Source organism: Panthera pardus, unplaced genomic scaffold (assembly GCF_024362965.1).
Source record: "Panthera pardus isolate Hobbes unplaced genomic scaffold, ASM2436296v1 HiC_scaffold_3, whole genome shotgun sequence".
Lineage (NCBI taxonomy): Eukaryota > Metazoa > Chordata > Mammalia > Carnivora > Felidae > Panthera > Panthera pardus.
The window spans coordinates 24467170-24490234 of record NW_026526876.1 but is presented as its reverse complement, the minus strand read 5'-3'; the positions used below and the strand labels follow the sequence as shown (position 1 = coordinate 24490234).

General features: G+C 44.7%; 1 protein-coding gene and 1 long non-coding RNA gene across 6 annotated transcripts in view; one reads left to right on the top strand and one right to left on the bottom strand.

Annotated features, from left to right (window-relative positions):
- Positions 1 to 3792, bottom strand: part of WIPI1 (WD repeat domain, phosphoinositide interacting 1) — a 31754-nt gene extending 27962 nt beyond the window's left edge. The window contains exon 1 of one of the 3 annotated variants that reach the window (XM_019466434.2): positions 3614 to 3792. In XM_019466434.2, coding sequence (XP_019321979.1) covers positions 3614 to 3693 — 80 coding nt within the window. In that variant the 5' untranslated portion in view covers positions 3694 to 3792. The remainder of the gene's footprint in view (positions 1 to 3613) is intronic. The other 2 variants (XM_019466435.2, XM_019466432.2) reach the window with 2 other exon arrangements.
- A 115-nt stretch (positions 3793 to 3907) lies between these two features.
- Positions 3908 to 14227, top strand: LOC109277046 (uncharacterized). Of its 3 annotated transcripts, none has more exons than XR_002084970.2 (3): positions 3908 to 4263; positions 10707 to 10850; positions 12552 to 14227. It is a non-coding gene; the product is annotated as an uncharacterized LOC109277046 (long non-coding RNA). The 3 variants fall into 3 exon arrangements; XR_002084971.2 differs by having other exon boundaries at positions 10707 to 10918; XR_002084972.2 differs by lacking the exon at positions 10707 to 10850.
- Positions 14228 to 23065: the final 8838 nt, after the last annotated feature.

The window sequence follows — 23065 nt, the reverse complement described above, 5'->3', positions numbered from 1 at the left end:
GTAGATAATACTGCATTAACTTTGTAGGTATAAAGAAAATATATAATTCACGTAACTCAATAACAAAAAAAAAAACAACCTGGTTAAAAATGGAAAAGAATCTGAATTGACAGTTTTCTAAAGCAGCCGTGCAGATAACCAACAGATTCATCAAAAGACATTCGGTATCACCAATCATCAGGGAGATGCAAATCCAATCCACAATGAGATACCACCTTACACCTGTAAGAATGGCTGTTATCAAAAAGACAAGAAGTAGCAAGTGTCCGCGAGGATGTGTTGGAAAGGTGATCTTCGTGCACTATGGGTATGAATGCAAACTGGGGCAGCCACGCCAGAAAGCAGCGTGAAGATTCCTCAAAAAATTAAAAAGAGAACTACCCTATGATCCAGCAATTCCACTTGTGGGTATCTTTCAGAAGAAAAACTGAAAACACTAACTCGAAAAGATGTATGCGCCCGTATGTTCATTGCCGCGTTATTTACAACAGCCAAGATATGGAAACGACCCAAGTGCCCAGCAGTGGATGAACGGATAAAGAAGACACGGCATGCGTGCACACGTGCACACGGGCGTGTGCACACGCACACACACTCCGCTTCTCAGCCATAAAAAAGAACAAAATCTTGCCATTCGCGACAACGTGGATGAGAGCACTGTGCTAAGTGAAATGAGTCAGACAGAGAAAGACAAAAATCACATGATTTCACTTATACGTGGAGTCTAAGAAAGACAAAACAAAACAAAACCCAGACTCATAGTTACAGAGAATAGACTGGTGGTTGCCAGATGACAGGGTTTTTTTTTTGGGGGGGGAGTGGGGATATGAAATTGGTGAAGGAGATCAGGAAATACAAACTTCCAGTTATAAAATAAATACATCATGGGGACGAACGTGGAGCACAGGAAATACAGTAAGTAATATTGCATTAACTGTGTAGCTTGACAGATGGGTTAGTAGGCTTCTCGTGGAGATCATTTCCCAATGTATACAAATGTTGAATCACAATAGGTTGTACACTTGAAACAAATATAATGCTGCATGTGTCAATTGCACCTGCACTTTAAAAACCTCCTTTTTATTCTATGATTCAAAAAACTTTTTTGATATGCCCTGTAGTGATTACCGTCTTTAAACGTTCTTCACATGGACTTTTTCACATAACTATAGACAAGTTTAGCGGCAACTGAGGTTTCTAAAGCTTGTAAGTAAGGGAAAAATGTAATGAGAGTCTTGTGATATTAACCGAAAGATTTGGTAATTTAAAATAATTTTCAGGGATGCCTGGCTGGCTCAGTCGGTAGAGCGTGTGATCCTTGATCTCGGGATCGTGACTGCTAGCCCCACGTTGGGTGTAGAGATTGCTTAAAAATAAAGTCTTTAAAAAATAAAAATTAAAAAAAATTCAAACATAAGGCCTGCTCCCAGAAGAATTTTATACATGAAAAAATAGCAGTGTGGTTACTATTATGTTTTAAATGTTGAGCCATGGCCACAAAGGAGGCTGAATCAAGGAATCCAGACTAAAATCCTATTTTATCCATAAGGGCTTCCTGCAGGAAAAAAAATAAATAAATTCTCATCACCTCTCACAGGAATAGAGCTTGGGACAAATATGTGCCGCCAGTCAAATGAAAAAATGTACCCACAGTGCCTAGCACAGTGCCAAGCATGAAGTATGATCAAAGAAGACTCGTAAAGGTTAGTTGCACTACTGGACTGCAAACTCAGCCTGCACTTACAAAGAAAGACACACTGATACTCCTAAATGCATACGTAAGGGGCTTGACTTATTTTAAAATCCAATGTCATATCCTCTGTGGCTCAAAGCAACTGACTCTGACAAAAACTTTTATTTATAGGTGAGACAGAGCTGTCCAGCAAAGCCTTCATCCAAGAAAACAGAACTGACCATAGAGACGAAGGAAATTAACTTTCCAAGCACCCAACAGCTTTGAAAATAATATTCTTACCCAAGTGCCATAGAAAGCTGGGACTCACCCAGAGTAAAAACTAACCCCACTTAAAAAAAAAAAAAAATCTGATACACGATGTTTATAAAGCAGAACTTCGAACATTTACTGTGAACTAGCAAACTGACTCCTTTCCTTGTCCTGTGTTCGGTTGGGAAGGAAAACACTCTGGCATTTCAACAGCCATCCTCTCTTGCAAAATGCTTCTTACAAAATGTCAGAATTTTATCTACACCATCATTTCTGTAAACTGCGGGTCTCAACCCATGAGGAGATCTTAAAAACAGCTCATGAGTCACAAACAGCTTTAAAAGAAGGTATCACACTATATAGAAAGAGTAAACACTATTTAATGAATCACCTTTGGGAGACAGTCTATGTATGTGGGTATCGGGGGATGTTGTAACATGCATTTCTTATTGTGGACTGTGGTCAAAAAAGGCTTAAAAGTCACCCATCTAACCAAGCCGTCCAGCTACCCAATTACCCGATTACACATACTTTTTTTTTTTTTTTCCGAACAAAGGCATATTGTTTGGCATAGGGTGTTTTTAAACAGAAACACAAAGGGAATGGAAGCCAGAGTTACTTATGGTACAGGATGGCCTTAATTACACCAGTGAATGTTCAATATTAGCACAGCCCAGTCACAGGCGGCCAAAGCACAAGCCTGAAGCCCATTCCAAACAAGGAACACGACAGAAACTGGTACAGCAGGAAGTAGGAACCTGGAAAAGTAGTCATCCCTGCTTGATGCTCGGGGTGCACATTCCCAAGAGATTATTCCATATGGTCCCCAGGACTGGCATCTAACAATTCCACGCAAAGAGGTAAGGAAGCAGGCGTTCACTTGTAAAGGGCTGAATCTTTGAGAGGTCTGAAATACGGTTCAGCCTCTAACTCTCTGGCCAAAGTCCAAAAGTGCACATCGAAGTGAAACATTACAAGTGCACTCAAAAAGCAACAGGGTGGAGCTCGCGCTTCTCAGAGAAGTCAGCCGGGCCCGCGAAAGGGCTCGGGGACTCTGAGAAGAGGATTCTGCCTCGCCCTGGGGGCTGTGTGAACACAGTGAGAGGGGGTGGAAAGGCGAGATGCCCCGAGCTGGGCTGGGACGAGGGCTGGCCTGGCCGCACGGATAGGCTGCCTCTTTGTCCCAGGCCCTGCCCAGATGCCACGTTGAGATGCTCAAGGACAAATGGGAAAGTTTTTCCTGTACTCTCATCTTCCTGGGCCCCAACAACCTCGCCTAGGGTCAACTTGCAACTTCCCCCTCCTCGCCCATCTCCTTTGTTTTGGCCTCTGCCCCTCCTTCCGAGACCCCCACTCGGGGCACTAGCCTCTGCCCCCACTGGATCCGTAGCCTTCTTCAGCCCCACTGCGCCCGCGAACTCCCTCCCTTCGTGCTCGGCCGGCCGCTCCTGGCCCTCAGCCCACAGCGGGGGTGGGGGCGCTCGAACCCCCGCAGGGGGAGAGGGAGCCCACCCAGACCGTGCGGGCCGGGAGCCGCCCCTGCCGCGCTGCCGCGGCCCTCTGGAGGCGCAGGCCCGCGCCACTCCCGCTACAAGTGGCCGACAGGACAAGACCCCTGCTCGCGACTTCTGCCCCCCAGCGTCCCGCAGGGCAGGCGCCGCGGCTTACGTGCAGTCCTGGTTGAAAGAGAAGCAGCTGAGCGCCGCCTCGACCCCGCCCGGGGGGCCATCCGCGGCCTCGGCCTCCATCGGGGGCTCGACCCGGGGAAGCCGCAGCTCCGAGCCGGCGACAGCCACCTCAGCAGCCCGCTGGCGCCGGCTCCGCGGGCCGGGTCGCGGCCCCCCCTCCGCTCCTGGCCCCGCCCGGCCCTTCTTCGCTCCGCCCCGTCCCCGCTTCGCTCCGCCCCCACGCCCGGCCCAGATCCTCCGGCGCGTCCGAGCCAAACCCGGCAGCTGAGGGGGTGGGGTCCCCACCCTCGGCCGCCATTGGCTATGACTCCACGCCGCCGCGCCCCCTTGGCCAATTGACGACAGCTGTGGGCTGGACCGCCCTGGTAGCGACCCGCCCCCAGCTCAGCGACGCGGCTCTCCATTGGGCGAAGGAGGGTGACGCAAGGCTGCAGGCCACGTGGTAGTGTTTTCATTGCCAGAGGCTGCGAAGCGGAAGTCCGGAAGAACCAGTGCAACTGAGGCCCGACCTGGTGGCCACCTTCTGGCATCTGCCGTGGAGCTGCGGCTGAGGGGGCGGGCGGACGCGCTCCGTCCCACCCCACCCAAACCCCTGTCGCGTGTAGCTCTCCGTCTATTAAACTTACAGAGGTTAGTAGCGTGAGACGCCAAAGCCCCACCCTTTTACAGAGTCTTCAAACTGCTTTGAGAAAAGCCAGACAGATCGCATGTTACCTTCCCGGGTGCCCTGCTGTTGAGAACTCTTTCTACATGCCCAGCGCTGTGCTAACCGTGTATGTTATCTCTTAGAATTCCTATAAAACAAGAATATATACTTTCTGCCCAATTTTAATAAGGAGCAACTGAACAATTAAGTAATCTGTCTGAAGTAACAGAATAAATGGTAGAATGTGGATTTGTCTCAACTCAAGCTTCGTGCACCAAGAAATTCTCCTAGGGAATTTGGCAAAACCTATCTGATCTGTAATTGGAAAAAAAAAAAAAAAAGGAAGAAAATGTCTATAAGGTGGCGTGTTTGATGAAAGGGATGAGGTCTTGAAGATGGCACAATTCAAAACTCACATATTTGAGATAAATCCTGACAAGTCTCTCTTCCCAAGCTAAATTCACGTTGCCGTGTAGAATACCCAACACACTTTATAAATCAGTAGCTCTGCTGGCTTTGGATTTATATAATTCTTGATAAATTTTTAATTCATGCTTTTCAAGTTGAGATGGCATTTTAATTGTTATACCACAGTATTTCAAATTGGCATTATTAAAATGTATTTTGTGACAAAGCTATGTATACGTGTGTGTGTGTGTGCGTGCGTGCACACACACACACACACACACACACACACACACACACACACACACACTTTGGGAGCTTGGACCTATAATGGATGAGTGAAGCACATTATTTCATTTAAGCTTTTCTAGTTGCATATCCAGTTTGGGTTTTCCAAAATGCAAATGTAACAGTTTGTTCAGTTCACGCTATTATTCTTTCTCTCAACTGATGGTAAAATAGTTTAGCTGATAGATCCGCGGATGCTCTTCAGTCGATTGTGAGGTGTTGTAGAAACTATCGTAAGCGAAAAGAGCTTCTGTTTGGATGCTTTAAGTGCATCATCTTTGTAACCTCTAAGATCAGAAGTGCTTCTCACCACCCCCAGCTCAGGCATTTAGAAAACCAGGAATCTGGTAGGCTAGGTGCTCCGTTGTTTGGAAAATTCAATAAAGGACAGAATAAATTCGGTTTGTAAAGTGGAAGTTGTTATTCTCAACAGTTCGGACTTTATAGGCTAGAGTTGGGAGCTGGTGTTAGTGTTTGAGTAGGAGCGTTTCATGATAAAAGCCGTGTTTTAGGCAGATAAACTTGGCCAGGGTGTGCAGAACAGATTAGAAGGGGAAAAAGCCTCGGCCAATGTGAAATTCTAGGAGTAAAGGGATATGAGATGCGAACTATTGCATGGCAGCAAGGCTAGAAAGTTGAAGACAAACCCAAGTGAAATTTTTTTTTCTGTTGAAATATATTTGACATATAACATTGTGTAAAATGAAGGTGTATAGCATGTTGATTTGACATTCATGTATTGTAATATGATTGCCATTGTGGCTATAATTAGCACCACTAACATGTCACATGAAGAGCTATTTTGAGGCAATGCTGTCCCCTAGAAAGGTAACAAACCAAAGAAAGAAAGAAAGAAAAGGTAATGTCAACCACAGATGTGAACCCCATATGTAATTTAACATTTTCTAGAAGCCACATTTAAAAAGATAAAAAGAGATAAGTAAATTAATTTTAATAATATCTTTAACACAAGATGTCAAAAATCTCATTTTAATGGGTCGCCCATGTGAAACTATTAATGAGCTAGTTTATTTATTTTAATTAATTAATTTTAATCAGCTAGTTTAAAGTCCTATTTTTTTAGTGTAGGTATTTAAAATCCAATGTATCTTTTTCACTTAGAGCATATCTCAATTTAACCTAGCCACCTTTTAAGCGCTCATGCGGCTGGTAGCTATCTTATTGCCCAGTAAAGTTTGGGGAGAATAAACCACAGATCGTAGCTGATGGGGGAGGGGTGGTATAGCAGAGAAGAGGGAAACGTCCACGCTGATTCCGTAGTTAGGATCGCCGTTGGGAAAGTGGGAGCTCGTGGTGCTGCTTTCAGAAACCAGATATTTGGGCAGGTATTTAGGGAGCGAGGTGAACTGAATGCTCATTGGAATTCCAGTTCAAGCCTAGAGATGTACGTCCGGGAAAAAACTGATCATCTTTCCAGCCCCACCCTTCGTGAATGATCCCCCTTGTATGTTTCCTACTGAGTTAATAGTCCACCACCCACCACTACCCATGTGGAAATAACATTCCAGGGCTGCCTCATCTGGTTTTATTTTTTCCCAAGACGATACAGAAATCTGTATTTTTATATAAATAAATTTAACATAACTATTTATTTTATATAAACCTATATTTTATGTAAAACTTTAAAAGGTTGATGACCGATTCTTATTTTTAAAAAAACACTGTGAAGGCCAAATTAAATATACGAGCTGGCTGGATGTGGTTTGTGGAGGTCCAGTGTGTGACCTCTGTGTGAGGCATAATTCCCAGAAATTTACTGGCATAAACATCTAAAGAAAAGGCTGCAAATAGATTTGAAGGTGTTGGATTCCTTTAATATCAGGCTGATTTTTCTTTTTCTGAGTCCTAGTTCTAGGTTCCGTGGGAGAGGAAACTCCTGATTTATTTATTTTTTTTAAGTTTATTTATTTTGTGGGGGAGAGAGAGCATGCACGTGTGCACGTGAGCCAGAGAGGGGCAGAGAGAGAGGGAGGGACAGAGAGAGAGGGAGAGAGAATCCTAAGCAGGCTGGGCACACTGTCGGCACAGAGCTGGGCTCGGGGCTCGATCTCACAGACCGTGAGATCATGACCAGAGCAGAAAAAGAGTCGGACGCTTAACCGACTGAGCCACCCCGGCGCCCTGAGGACACTCCTGATTTAAACCCTGGGTTTATGGCATCCTAATCCTTCCACATTCTTGGAACAGAAATTTCAACACTACATAACAGGAGCCGAGGCTATCTGGAGGAAGAGGGGAATATGACACTTCACCGCAGGAAAAACAAGATTTCAGCTTTTTGCCTTTCTTCCAATTGAAATTTCCTAAATGTCTATCTTTTCTCAAACAAAATGTCCATTACTTCTGGGGAAACAGTAAGTCAGCAAAATCCGGAAGAATAAAGCTGAGCTTGGGAATCAAGTGTTCTTGGTAATATACAAAATTGCAGGCCACAATTCAGCTAATGGGGAGACTTCCTATTTGTTCAGCAATCAGGTTGTAATTTTAAAATGCTGATTAGGGAATGCATAGGGCATGAACAGGGGAAGTTGGAAATGGGACATCCTGTCTGATGCAACCCTCATGTCACCCAGTATGGTTGCCCATAACACCCAACTGGCTATAATTAGAGTAAGTACGAGGTGAGCAAATACCACTCCTGTCCACTTCTTCTTTTCATCAAATCCATTCTGTTTTTATAAGATCAAACCACAGGGAATAGCTCCTTTTCCTTTTCTGATGTGTCTCAGCACTCAGAACGTGAGCTGAGAAAGAGTAGAACCGGAATAGACAAGTGTATGGTAGTACTTGGAGAAAAGAATAAAGGAGAGAGATTCTGGGGACAGTGTAGAATAGGTAAGACTTGGGGGGGTAGAGAGAGGGAAGGGTGATGTGTCGCAGGCTCAGGGAGTCAGCCCTACCGATCTGGGGTAGAAGGTAAGGGGTTGAAATGTAGGGTAATTTCTGGGAGAGCAGGTGATCCCGTCAGATTGGCAAACAGGAAGTGTCCGGCCAGAGGTATGGCTAAACAGCAGGCACAGTTGGGCTTTTTTGTTACTAATCATAGGCACAATCTGTGTGGTAAAGCACGGCTGCCATGAGTGAACAGTTCCTATTATGTGCCTTTGCTCCCCAAATGGAACCATTATTTCTGGTTTTATCAGTTGAAAAGCCAACAGCCGTTCTAATAGTCCTTGACTTCCATATTTCCTCTCAAGAGCAAGGAACAAGGGTACTTCATTAAAGAGTGAACTGCAGTGTCTTTGACTGCATTCTCTTTCCCAGCTCTCTTATTTCTGCTTCCAGAATAATCTTCTGAGAACACTGAGGCAAAATTACAAGTTCTCCATAAATACTTGCTGATCGGCTGACGTTCACAAAGACAGTAGCTTTCTGTGTGTGCATTTGCAGACATAACTTGAGCTAACCATCTATTAGTCAAGACGATGCAGAGAGGAGGTTCATCATGGAGTTTTTGTTCACTGGGACATCTTAAGACCAGCCAGGATTGCAGAGAAGTGTTCATCAGGTCAACCAACTGCCCCAACTTAAGTTTTAGAGTATAAATATAGGTGATATCTGGAAATGGAAAGCAAAGCTTTATAGAAAGCTTGGCTTGAAACCTCATACCTCTTCTCATTTAATGTTTATTACCTGTCCTGTCCCAGGGATTTTTATCCCCATGGCACAACTGCGTAAACCAAGGTTGAGAGATGTTGGATAAGTTGCTCAAGGTCCTAGGGCTGTTTGCGATGGAGATATAGTTTGCCCTCGGTCCCTTCTACTGTATTTCCAGGTCACCCCGTGTTCCATGCTTCCTCTCAGACTGCTCAAAGCTGGGAACAGAACTGGCAGTGTAACCTGAACTCCATTCTCTAAGGAGACAGAGAGGCAAGGGTGGAGGGAAAGAGACAGGCTTATGCCAAGAGGGCCACGGGCCAAGTGTAAGAGGCAGGGCACCTTTTCAAGGGGGGCAAAGCTTTGCTTATGCTTGCCATGGGTATTACTAGAAGTATCTAAGAACCTCTTTTGCTCCGAGGTAAAGGGTTAGTTAACCTGCGCTCATGGGCGAGGGTGGCTAGTTCGTAAGTGGTGCTGTGGGACTCTGAGTTTCCTCCTGGCTAGAGAGAGAGTGTGAAGAATGGTAACCATTCCTTGGAATTCTTCACTTCTAGGGAAAAGGGGATTTCAAAGGCCATCGGTAAGAATCCCACGATTCTTGGTGAACAGTGCCATCTAGCGACCTGCTGTATTTAGTTCCAGCCCGGTAGGGCAACCTTGTAGGAAAGACTGGCTTCACGAGACACGGAGAGCTAATGACAAAACCGTGGAAGAGGAGTTCCAGGCTCTCCTGTGTTCTTCCAGAACTTCTTTCCTGTCTATACATGGAAGATACAGACACCTCACTCACCACTCTCTTGCAGAAGAAGTTTAGAAGGGGGTTGCCCATGCATTCATTTGACACATTTTTATTCAGTGCCTGTTATGCGCCCGCCATGGTTGCGGGTCCTGGGGATGCGCCATGGGGAAAATTAAGTAAAAATCCCTGCTTGTATGGGCACAGAGACCAGAGACAAGAAAAAACGGAATGGAGAGTATCTCAGATGGCCATGAGTGCCAAGGAGAAAAATAAAGCAGTTGGAAGGGATGTGGGAGGTGTTGGGGAGAGGAGGGCTTGATAAAGAGTAGGAAGGGAAGGCGTCGCTGGAAGGTTCCATTTGAACAAAGACCTGAAGGAGAGAAGGGAACATGAGGGGGAAAAGCATTCCTGGCAGGAGGAACATGGAGGAGGCAAGGGTGGATGGAGGAGAGAGAAGAGGGGCAGATACATAGGAAAAGAGGTCGGAATGGTCATGCTTGGGCATGTGGAGGAGGGACGAGAAGCCACTGGATATTTGGACTTATATTTGAACAGAATCACTTAGGCAGCTGTGCTGAAAACAAATTAAAGGTGTCTTGGGAGGGGCGCCTGGGCGGCTCAATCGCTTGAGCGTCCGAGTTCAGCTCAGATCATGATCTCACAGTTTGTGAGTTCGAGCCCTGCGTCGGGTTCTGTGCTGACAGCGCGGAGCCCGTTTCAGATCCTCTGTCCCCGCCCCTCTCTCTGCACCTTCCCTGTTCACTCTCTTTCTCTCAAAAATAAACAAAACATTAAACAAAAAGGTGCCCTGGGAGATTCACAGTTCCCTTTAGCACATTTAAAAACTCCACAAACCCCAGTTTATTGTTTATTTAACGTTGTTTAACGAGGACTTTCCAGGCTTACACAGATCTCTTTCTTCCCGCAACACCCACTACCTTCTTGCGGGACCCGAGAGACAAAAGTCAGCGCTGATAAGCAGACTGTGATGTTCCCGACAGTCATAAATGACGCGAGCCCAAAGCCAACAGAAAGCAGTGATTTTCCCAAGGCCACACCACAACTGCAAAGGAGCTACCGTTGAGTGACTAATTCTTTCTTATCAGTACCTTCCGCAGATTCGCTCCATTCCTCCGTTACGAAACCACGCCACTTCACGGCCACTGGCAATCCGGGCCCGATTCCTGTATCCCCTACCCTTCCCACCTTAGAGTCACTTAGCACAAACCCAAAACCCCACCAAAAAAACCCCTTCCTACAGCCACCGTGGTTCATTTGGTGTACGTTTTCCCTCGCTGCACCAAGTGAAGAAAATGAACATCGACTGGGTGAACCTGGCGATCTTGACCTACAGCTTTATCTATCTGCCCCTAGGATTTTGTAGATCAAAGTTTAAGAAGAGCCGGACAAAATAACGACTTCCTACCATCATATTCTTTGAGTCTAAGGCAGAGATACCGTGCCCCGCTAAAACGTCTTGCGTACCAAGTGGAACACAATGTCTGGTCCATGAAAGTGGTGAGAGACTATATTGCCAAATGTTTTTTGAAAATATGCTGGATGCTTCATAGCAATGAGGTTCTACGGTATGTGACCTTTGGTGTCTGGCTTCTTTTACTTAGCATAACGCTTCCAAGGCTCATCCAGGGTGTAGCCTGTATCAGTATTTCATTTCTTTTTACGGCTGAATAATATTCCGTTATATGTATTACCACAACTAATTTGTCCATTTGTCAGCGGGTGGACATTTGAGTTGTGTCCACCTCTTGGCTGTTGTGAACAGTGCTACTATGAACACGTGCGTGTGCGCGATTATTTGAGGACCTGTTTTCGATCGTCTTTCCGTTGTACCTGTGTTCAATATATCTTGGAATGGAATTCCGGATTATATATATATTTTTAAGTTTACTTGTTATTGAGAGAGAGAGCGCGCGCACGCAGGAGAGGGCAGAGAGAGGGGGAGAGAGAGAGAGAATCCCAAGCAGGCTCTGCACCATCAACACAGAGCCCGATGCAGGGCTCGAACCCACGAACCATGAGACCACGACCTGAGCTGAAGTCAGACACTGAACCGACTGAGCCACCCAGGTGCCCTGTATATTTTTTTCTATATATTTAACTTTTGAAGAACTGGCAAGACTGTTTTCCACGGAGGCTGAGCCATTTCACATTCCCATAGCAATGAACGAGGGCTCCGATTCACCATTTGTTACTTGCTGTTTTTATTTTTCACGATCGCCATAGCCATCCCCGTGGGTGTGAAAAACACTGAGATTTCATGCCATGTCTGCAAAGTTGCAAGCTCTTGGGACATCCGAGTAGTGTTGGGTCCCCCAGTGCTCACAATGAACCAAGGCCGTGCTGTATTTTCAAGGCTCCCACACCCATTCCGGGTCACGCTCTGGCAGGTGGGCAACAAAGCTTTGTATCGTATGGAAACTTGTTCAGCTTCAACACATACAGCTGAAATGTGAGTCCAGGGTGGGGCCAAGTCAGGGGAACAATCTGAGGCAGACCCTGGGCTGCCCTTTCTGGCTTGTTCTTTCCATTCTTTCTTTTTTTAATTTTTTTTTAATGTTTTTATTTACTTTTGAGACAGAGACAGACAGAGCGTGAGCAGGGGAGGGGCAGAAAGAGGGGGAGACACTGAATCCGAAGCAGGCTCCAGGCTCCGAGCTGTCAGCACAGAGCCCGACACGGGGCTCGAACCCACAAACCGTGAAATCATGACCTGAGCCGAAGTCGGACGCTTAACCGACTGAGCCACCCAAGGCGCCCCTGTTCTTTCCATTCTTATCGTTTATTCTCCTAGCTAAGACCCCTTGATGTTGGGACATGGTCTTCAGATACCCCAGGACATGATTACACCCCAGCTTCCGTTCAGCTGGGGCATCTCCATTCTGCAGGTTTCTTGTTAGGGTGAGAACAGTGCTAATCACGTAACCAAAGACGCAAAGGACAAGGTCCTTTGGGAACCAGAGCCCTTTGCTTCTTTAAACTGGGAAGATCCTGTGGGTGTTTCAGGGGCAGCTGATATCTGGGCATAGGGTACGTTATAAGGGATCGAGAGAGAGAGAGAGAGAGAGAGAGAGAGAGAGAGATCCAGGATCATTGGTGGCGAGGTAATAGTTGAGGCCATGAGAGGAGGTAAGATGTAAGGAAAAACGTGTCAGTTGGTGAAGAACTGGACTGAATGTCCTGGTATTCCTTTAATTTTAGGAACACTACCAGAAAGGAGGCTGGTGCTTGTGCTGAGCCGCCTTGAGCAGCTCCACGTCCCACATTGCTGATGAGTGAGAGCCTCTGTTATAAATGGAAACGTGAACCGGCAAGTGCTCACCGGCTAACGCTGAGCCCACCAGCTTATTTTGCTACCTATTATGTACGTGATCTGCGATTTTGCGTATGGATTGCAAATATGCGCGAGGAATAGGAAGCTGGCGTGTTTTCCAAAAACGAGACGGAGCGTTTTCGCTGCTGCGTGTCTCAACCGGGTATGGCTTCGACTTTTCATCATTTCTCTGAGGTCAGAAACAGCCTTTGGTGGGCTTCTATTTTTTTTTTTTTTTTTTATAGAAGTTTGGCTCCCGAGACTGTTTCAGAGCCTTTAGGAAAGATACCAAGTGGACGAGACATGTCTGAAAATTAATTTAAAGTGGCGATTTCCTAGGCCCTCCTTCTCCTCTTTCTCCGTAGGCATCTGTTCCCATATGTGGAGGTTTAAGTCAGCCTCTATCTACAGATGACCCTTGTCTGACCTCACTCTCTGGAATGCTCTGCCTGCCTCTGTCTTTCATGCCAGAGCACATCAACACTACCTTCTGCTGGCATTCCTGATAGGATCTCTTTCTCCCGAGCTCTTGAAAGAATCCTGCTTCAGCAACTCTAGAGAATGGTGGGAGAGTCGGTCTTTAAAAACAGATTTATCCCATAGCAAGGACAGGAATCACTTATTTTGCACCACTGTGTGCATTGACTCTTCTTTTCTCCCAATCCATGAACATAGTATAGATTCTTAGGTCCCCTTGACCCAGGAATGCAGTTTCCCATGCCTACATAGGCCAAGTCCTTCTGTTCTCAGAGAATCTAATTACATTAGCCTGTGTATTTTCTTTAAAACGGTTATCACAACCTAAAATTACCTTGTTTATTTGCTTACATATTCACTGTCTATCTCCTCTATCTGGAAAGTAAACTCCATGAGAGCAGGGTCTTTTTTTTTTTTTTTAAAGAAAAGTCTTTTTTAAATTATTTCTTTATTTTTAGAGAGAGAGAGAGAGAGTGCACATGAGCAAGGGAGAGAGGGAGAATCTAAAGCAGGCTCCACACTCAGTGTGGAGACCAACTCTCAGGTCTCCATCCCATGACCCCGGGATCCTGACCTGAGCCAAAAGCAAGAGTCAGACACTCAACCGACTGAGCCACTCAGGCGCCGTGAGAGCAGGGCCTTATGTGTCTTCTCCCAGCATCCAGAGCAATGCTTGTCCACATAATAGGTGCTCATGGAATATTTGCCAACTGACTGACTTACAGAATCAGTCGTTAAAACATCATACGAAAATTAGCTTTCCATTAACTCCTTCTAAGTGTCATTTCCTTGTCTCTCTTGAACGATGATATTGTCCAAATGGAGCTAGCATTGTGACCAAATACCAATTAACTATGTTAGTGGCTTTTGAGATTTGGGACCCCCTTTACACCCTTAAAAGTTGTTGAAGACCCAAAGAGCTAGTGTTCATGTGAGTCATATCTGTCATCATTCAGTGTGATAGAAATGAAAACTGAGAAGAGTTCAAAATATTTATCTACTAATTCATTAAAAATAATAAACCCATTATATGTTAACATTCATACCATATTTTTTTTTGTTTCTCAAATAAACAAAATAACAGGGACATGAGAGGCATTGTTTTACTTAAGAAAAAAATTTTTTAATGTTTATTTTATTTCTGAGAGAGAGAGACAGAGCATGCGTTGGGGAGGGGCAGAGAGAGAGGGACACCCAGAATCCGAAGCAGTCTCCAGCCTCCGGGCTGTCAGCACAGAGCCCGACGCGGGACTCGAACTCACAAACCTCGAGATCATGACTGAGCTGAAGTCGGACACTTAACCGACTGAGCCACCCAGGCACCCCAAGTATTGTTTTACATTAAAAAAAATCTTTTTAATGTCTGGCTTAGTAGAAGACAGCTGGATTCTCACATCTGCGTCCTCATTCAATCGGTGATGATATCACACATCACGTGGACTTGTAAGAGAATAGGAGTGAAAAAGGCAAACGGTATCTTAGTGTTCTTTTAAAAATAGTTTTGACTTTGCAGATGCCCCAAGAGATTCTTGGGTGGCCCCAGAGGTCTTCGAAGCACCCTTTGAGAATGAATGACTGACATTAACAGAGAGGAATACTTTTCTTTACCTTTGAACCACATCACCTTTAAACACTGTATTCGCCCTGTTATCTCCCTTTGCTTAGCTTACTATTAAAATGTTTATATTCCGGGACATCTGGGTGGCTCAGTCGGTTGAGTGCCCAACTTCGGCTCAGGTCACGATCTTACGGTTGGTGAGTTTGAGCCCCGTGTCAGGATCTGTGCTGACAGCTCGGAGCCTGGACCTGCTTCGGATTCTGTGTCTCCCTCTCTCTCTGCCCCTCCCCTGCTCACACACACACACACACTCTCTCTCTCTTTCAAAACAATAAACATTAAAAAAAATTAAAAAATAAAACGTTTATATTTCCCGAAACTGTATCATCGCCGTGGCGGCCAAGATGCATAGTGGGTGATGAGTGACGGAAAAGCAAACCAAAAGTTAATACTTTGTTACACTCAAGACACATCCACACACAAACAAGAACAACAATAATAAAAACATATACCTTTACTGAGCACAGACTCTGTGCTCCCTATTTTCCAAAGATTATCTCTATTTTTTATAATAACATTTGCAGGTAGGAATTATTAACCTCATTTCAAAGATAAAGAAATGGAAGCTCAGAAAACTTAAACAATCTGTCCAAGGTCACCAAGCTAATAAGTGACAGAGAAGAGATGGACATATTCAAGCCTCTTTTACCATCAAATGTAGGTGAACACAGTAGGGCGGCAAAAACCCAGCAACAGTGAGGAGTTCACGGTGAAAATTCACCTTGCAGGTTTGTACAAAAGAATCAAGGAATCAAACAATGCAGTTTAAAAAAAAATTTTTTTTAAGGTTTATTTATTTTTGAGAGAGAGAGAGAGAGTGAGCGCACAAGTGGGGGAGGGGCAGAGAGACACAGAAACAGAATCTGAAACAGGTTCCAGGTTCCAAGCTGACAGCACAGAGCCTGACGTGGGGCTCGAACCCATGAACAGTGAGATCGTGACCTGAGCCGAAGTTGGACGCTTAACTGACTGAGGCACCCGGGTGCCCCTGCGGTTTTTTTCTTTCAGTGATGTACAGCTGAAGAAGTTAATGCACCTTTTTGTGATTTGAAAGGAGTACATTTACAGCAAAAGATTGGAGAGCAATGAAATATGCCTCAACAGAGGACGGGTTACATCAATCATGGTACATTATAGACGGAATACTATGAAGTCATTAAACAGAGTGAGGCAGCCCTTTCCAAGTGTATGATATGTTGTTACGTGAAAACATAAGGGAAGCGCTGGTCTATTTCTGTTTTTAAAATGCGTGCAGTCTTGTGCCCGCGTAGCTGGTTTCTTCCGTGAACCTGATGGAGGGATGAACAGGAGATAGTTTACTTTTCTGTAATCAAACCCCCTTCAGATGTGGCATGGGTAGATCCCCTGACTTTTCAAGTCCTTCCGGAGAGTAGATGTCCCTCTCATAGCCAGTTCAAAACCGTCAAGCTTCTCTTTTCCTCTTCCCTGCCTTCTCCTCCCCGCCTCACCCCTGTTTTCTCCCGAGTTGGGGGCCAGGAGAGGGGATTAGTGAGAGAAGGGTGAAGTCTTCACCGGTGACATCCCAGGGCTTCTTTCTTGCCTAACACTTTCCCATTAGGGCACCTTAAAAAAATTTTTTTTTAATGTTTATTCATTGTTTTCTTGAGAGAGAGACAGAGCGTGAGCAGGGGAGGGGCAGAGAGAGAGAGAGAGAGAAGGAGACACAGATTCTGAAGCAGGCCCCAGGCTCTGAGCTGTCAGCACAGAGCCCAATGCGGGGCTTGAACTCACAAACTGCGAGATCATGACCTGAGCCGAAGTCGGACGCTTCACCGACTGAGCCCCCCAGGCGCCCCAGAGCAGCTCCTGAGATGTCTCCAAAAGCCTGTCTCTCTCATGGGTCCCGTGTGTGGGACCTCATGAGGGGCTCTCGTGGGACCCTCTACGTTGCCTGGCTCCTGACTTGGCTGATGCGCTCTTTGGCAGACCTCTGTGGCTCTTCTCAGCCCATCCACAGCCTCGTTCTTCTGTCACACTGGCAGGTGGCAGGTGGGGCCCTTCAAGGTGGCTCCAGCCTTGATAATCCCTCCGGCTTCTGTTACTCGGGTAACCCACGGCTGGGGTAGGGACTTCCCCACTGCTACCCTCTCTCCCCTAATCCTGCCTGTGGGAGGCAGGCAGTAGGCTCTGTGTTCATATCTTTTCCTCCCACATTCTAGGGGCCACAAGCCAAACTCCCAGGGACTTTCCTGCTGTCCCTGCTCAGGCAACTCTAGGGTGGGCCTGAGCCTTTACAGGGCAACAAACCTTCCAACCGGGGCCAGCTACATGATTTGCAGGACCCGGTGCAAAATGGAGACTCAAGGTCCCTTGTTCGAAAAAGTGGGAAAGGACGCTGATAAAATCACTAAAATATAAGGCTTTGTCCTAAAAATATTATTACTTATAAAATATAACAGGGGTAAGAAAGGTACTTGCGTGTCAACATAAACTTACAAATGGCAAAAAAATAACATTTCGATGCCAAAATTTTACGTAACGCAATAAATGATAAGCTGTTTATGTGATGTCTTGAGTGATCATTCAGTATTTCTGGCTCGTTTTTATACAAATTCATTTATTAGGTCACCGAAATTTATACTGTTAGCAATTTCATTTTTAATTGTGAAATTGAAAGCGATGTCAGTCACTCAGGGCAAATGCCAGGTTGTAAATGATTTTTCATTTTGAGGATTATTCTGCGGATGCAAGTTTCATGTTCTTGTACGACCTCCATGAGTTACAGGAGATGTCAGGGGAAACATTCAAAATGTCAGGTGCAGACTTACATTTGAACTTAAATTCAGGGGCGCCTGGCTGGCTCAGTTGTAAGAGCATGTGACTCCTGATCTCCAGGTTGTGAGTTCAAGCCCCATGTTGGGGTAGAGATTACTAAAAAAAAAATAAACTTAAAAAAATAAATTTAAATTCAGACTTACACAGAATTAATTAGTACGGAGAGCTAGAACCCTTGATTTAGCTACTGATCTGCCAATATACCAATCAACTGATCTTTCTTGGAAATGCATTGTCGGTTTCTGGAAAGATGGAGAGAACTGGAAGTGTTGATTTCCCACTCCCAAAGCCTTTGAAATTGGAGGAATGTGGTAGGGGGGAGCTTACTCTTTATTTGTATGGTTTGCCACTATTTGTCTTTTTATTTTTATTTTTTTTATAATTTTTTAATGTTTATTTTTGAGAGAGAGAGAGTGTGCACGCAGAAGGGGCAGAGAGAGAGAGAGAGAGACAGGCAGACAGAGGATCCAAATTGGGCTCTGAGCTTTCAGCACAGAGCCCGACACAGGGCTCGAACTCACAGACGGTGAGATCATGACCCGAGCTGAAGTCGGACGCTCAACCGACTGAGCCACCCAGGCACCCCGTTATATTCATTTTACAGTATACGTAGTTAGGTATGGTTTAGCATTCTTCAATTCAGCTGAAAAAATGTAAAGCCTGGAAAATTTCTAGATTTAGAGCATTGGGTCAGATGAACGCTGCTTTTTTTTCCTCAGCTATGTTTTTGGAAAGGTAGAGTCCGCTGTCATTTGGTGCTGTTTTTAAAATGATGAGGTGTGCTTCCTCAGGATTGAAGAGGTTACTTCCTGCGTTGGACATCCGTGCATGTACAGGAGGAGGTGAGGGCTGGGTGACTTGGACAGCGGGGTCCCAGGGGCCTGCTTGATCCCTGGCTGCCTGATGTCACGCATAGTGAGAAGGCTGACGGCCAGCGGGCGGGCAGGGCTGTCTCCGGTCGCATGATGAATGTTCAGCCGAGCAGGATGTCAGGTGGTTCAGCAGAATGTTCAACCTCCTGCAGCCCCCCATCCAGCCTCTCAGCCAGCTTATCAAATAAGAACCAAAGGACACCAACCTTCAAAATCAAAACACCCGAGTTTTCCTCTGTGCTTAAAGAAGTAAACAAAACATTTAAAAAAAGGTCTCAAAAAATTCCTACATCTAAATTAGATGTATTTCTTTTTTTTCTCATGTTCATTTATTTTTGAGAGGGAGAGAGAGAGAGAGAGAGGCAGAGAGAGAGGGAGAACAGAGAATCTAAAGCAGGCTGTCTGCGAAAAGCCTGACATGGGACTTGAACCCATGAACCGTGAGATCATGACCTGAGCTGAAGTCAGGTATTTAAGTGATGAACCACCCAGGTGCCCCAGACTAAATATTTTCTAATTTCCACTATGGTGATGTATATTTATATTTATATTTGTATTTTTATTTATATTTAAGGAATATTTCAAAATTTCTAAACATGTCAAGCTGTTGTTACTATCCTTCAAGTTGATTTCAAGTTTTGCAGAGAACATGGTGATGTGATGTGGAATTTTTGGGTCGCTTGATTTTGTTGACGCCCTACCTTTGCCGCCTAGTGCATGTGTGTGTGTGTGTGTGTGTGTGTGTGTGTGTGCGCGCGCGCGTGTGCGTGTGTCTCTTGGTCAATTCTGGCAAATGTTCTATAGTGTTTAAAAATAATGTCAGTGTAATAATTGTTGGGCGCAGAGCTCTCTCTCCAATATCGATTAAATCAAACTTTTCAGTGACATTGTTTAAATCTTGGATCTTCTTGATAATGGTTTGGGCCAATTTTGGATTATTTTTGTCATTTGATTTTGTACTTTTTATCTGCCTTGTTTGCCTACCCGTCTGTTTCTCTCATTGATTAATATTCATGACTGCCTACTTCACCCCCTTTTAACCTATTTTGATTTGGAAGTTTTATCTCTTAACTATGCTTTTAGACATTATAGCGTGTTTTTTGTAAAGCTTATTTTTTATGTATTTTAAATGTTTTTAATGTTTGTTTATTTTTGAGAAAGAGACAGAGTGCAAGTGGGGGAGGGGCAGAGAAAGAGAGGGAGACCCAGAATCCGAAGCAGGCTCCAGGCTCTGAGCTTTCAGCACAACGCAGGGCTCGAACCCACAGACCGTGAGATCATGACCTGAGCCGAAGTCCGACGCTTAACTGACTGAGCCACCCCGGCGCCCCTAAGCTTATTTTTAAAATTTTAATCCAGATGAAACAATCAAAGGCTACAAAATAACTTATAATGAGAAGGAACAGACCCATACCTCACATCTCCTCATCTTAAGCTCACACACCATGTGTATTTACTTCCAGTCTCTTTTCTTTTGGGTGCTCCTGAGTTCCGGATTCTTCAGTATATCTAAGTAACATGCCCTGTGTTGTTTATTCATTGGCAAATTTTAGACATTGCTTTTACTTGTCTTGGGGTGAGAGTGGAATCTTAAATCCCCTCTTCCTCCATAATATAGGAATATTAAAATCCTCCCTAGTCAGCTTTGTATGTGACACCAGTGGTCATACCATAAGCCTTTATTTCTTTTCCCATCATGCATAAAATCTCACAGACCATCAGGGGATATTAGATACCCTTCTATTCACCACTTCCTGCTCATTTAATTCTCTTCCTTTGTCTGCTGCATCTTTACTTTGGTGTTTTCTGACGTTGCTTCATAACGATCATGTAAATTTTGTTCTCATCAGGACCGAGACTTGGGGTGCCTGGGTGGCTTAGCTGCTTAGCATCCGGCTCTTGACTTTGGCTCAGGTCATGATCTCACGGTTCATGGGTTTAAGCCCCAAGTCAGGCTCTTGTGCTGACAGCCGTGGAGCCTCCTTGGGCTTCTCTCTTCCTCTCTCTCTGCCCCTCCCCTGCTCTCTCTCTCTCTCTCTCAAAAATAAATAAACTTAAAAAAATAAAAAGAACCAAGACCTACTGTACGACTACATTTCCTATTATTATTCAATTATGATCTTTATGTCATCTCATGGAGAACCATCCAATAACTTAGGGAAACAGAGAAGCTTGTCTTTGAGTCCTGGATAAAATTGAAAATCTCCTCTGAGACCCTGAGATTTCTAGCCTGTACTGCAAGTGGGTTTGGACCTCAAATGTACATTAGCTGAGTTGTCTGGGAACCTTGAACTGATGCATTAACATTTTTTTAACGAGTTTATTTTTAAGTAATCTCTACACCCAACGTGGGGCTCAAACTCACAATCCCAAGATCAAGAGTTGCACACTCTACTGACTGAGCCAACCAGGTGCCCCAATACATTGACATTTTAAAAAGTCCCAGGATAATGATATCTCTGGGGTACCCAGCAGAAGAAATGAGAAGCTCCCTGCAGGGACACTCTATAACTCAGGCCACAGAGGATTCCCACAGATAGCTCTATGCAGAAGATGAGCTCACAATACAATATTAGCACGCAAGAACTTTGGATGACATAGCAGTATGAAAAGGACTTTCATTTACATACGCTTACATAAGGGAAGACATTAAAGAGAAAATCAAAACTAAGGGTAAATAACCAAGACCCTAGAATTTTAAAAGACTGATATATTTTTAAAAGAATCAACTAACTTCCAAAAATGAAAAATAGGATCATTGAAATGACAAACCCGTAGGCTGGTTGTACAGACAGCATGTTAAATGCAGAAAAAGAGAACATTTGGGGAGTCGGGGTGGCTCGGTTGGTTAAGCGTCCGACTCCGGCTCAGGTCACGATCTCACGGTTCGTGGGTTCGAGCCCCACGTCGGGCTCTGTGCTGACAGCTCGGAGCCTGGAGCCTGCTTCGGATTCTGTGTCTCCCTCTCTCTCTGCCTCTCCCCCACTCACATTCTTTCTCTCTCTCTCTCTCTCTCTCTCAAAAATAAATAAAACATTAAAAAATGTTTTTAACATTAAAATGAAGTTATTAAAAATACACACACACACGCACACACTATGGGGTGATGTATATATAAACTAGCTTGATTGTGGTAATCATTACATAAGGTATACTTATATTAAAACATCACATCGGACACCTGAAGTGTGTGCAGTTTTTAAATGTCTAGGAAGACAGGTCAAGCTCCACACAGTTGGAGAGTCAGAGACCATGACTGATCCCACTGCCACAGAGAGTAACCCATGCCAAGTGACCTCCCGAACCAGCCCTGACGGAACAGGATATTATCCTTAGACCTCAGAGTGACTCCGTCTGCTTGGATTATGTTGGATTCGTACAGCAGGAGGTTTACTTTGTAAAAGAGAGAAGGCAAAGTTAAAAGAAGACACCTGTTACTTCCCCTGAGTTAAGCCCTCTAGAAATATTTCCCTTAAAGCGACCGCTTGTTATTTTGACACTTTGATCTTTTATTCTGGAGGCGGGACCTTCTAAACCTCCCTACTTCTCTCTCTTTCTCTCTCTCCGTTTGTAAAAATGGCGGTGATGCCTGTACCACAGAGGCAATGACTTCATTTTGCATCCACAGCTTTTGGACACTGCGTGAATAAAGGAGGAAACGTTCGATTATTCTTGCAAAGCCTAAAAGCGCTACGTTTTCATCGCTTAAAACATTGTGTTCGTGTCACTGATTCTAAAGATATACACTTTGAGCTCAACAATCGAGCCCTTCGGTCCATAACATATTTAGTGATTCAGTGAACCCTGGATTGATCAAAATGAAAGAAAAGATTCTTTCAGGAAACAGCCCACTTTGCAATCAATTTCGCATTAGTCAGACTGATGTCTGGGCTAGGCAGAGAAACCCCATGAGACTTTTTAAATGTCTGCCTGATTATGAAGTCTTGAAAGCTAATGGCTTTCCAGGGGACTGTTCTATGAAAATCATCAGGCTGAAGTCTGCTATAGTGCCAGGAGACACGAGCTCTCGATTAGGAAATTCTTCTTCTTCCTCTTCCTTTTTTCTCCCCCTCCTCCTCCTTCTCCTCCCCCTCCTCCTCCTCCCCTTTTCCTTTTAAATAAGCTCTTCCCCTCTCTCTTCCTAGTAGAAGAATATATTAAGCTCACTGTAGAAAGTAAGAACATAATGTGGCTGTACTTTTTCTCCAGAATCCAACTGGAGTTTGAAATCTGCCTCTGCTGCTGACTGCCTGTGACCTTGCAGAAGTCACTCATCTAATACACCTTAGCTACCTAAGGGTTAACGGGTATGCTAATACTGGTTACCCTCCAGAGCTGATGTGTGGCTTTCATAAGATGATCATGCACACAGTACGTGCCAGGCACGTGGTGAGACCTCACAACATGGCTTTATTAATAAAAGTCACAAAAACATAACTAACTAAAAACTGTCGGTAATGCCACTGCAGGGAGATAAACTGTACCTCCAGGTACAATTCTACGTTCTGGAGTTTTCCCATGAAGGTCACCAAATTAGTTCATCGATATTTATTTAGACCAACACTATGCTATGCAGTAAGAGGCATGTAGTTATAATTTAAGTCAACATTTTCTGACTTTCTCTTGTGCTAGTAATCTA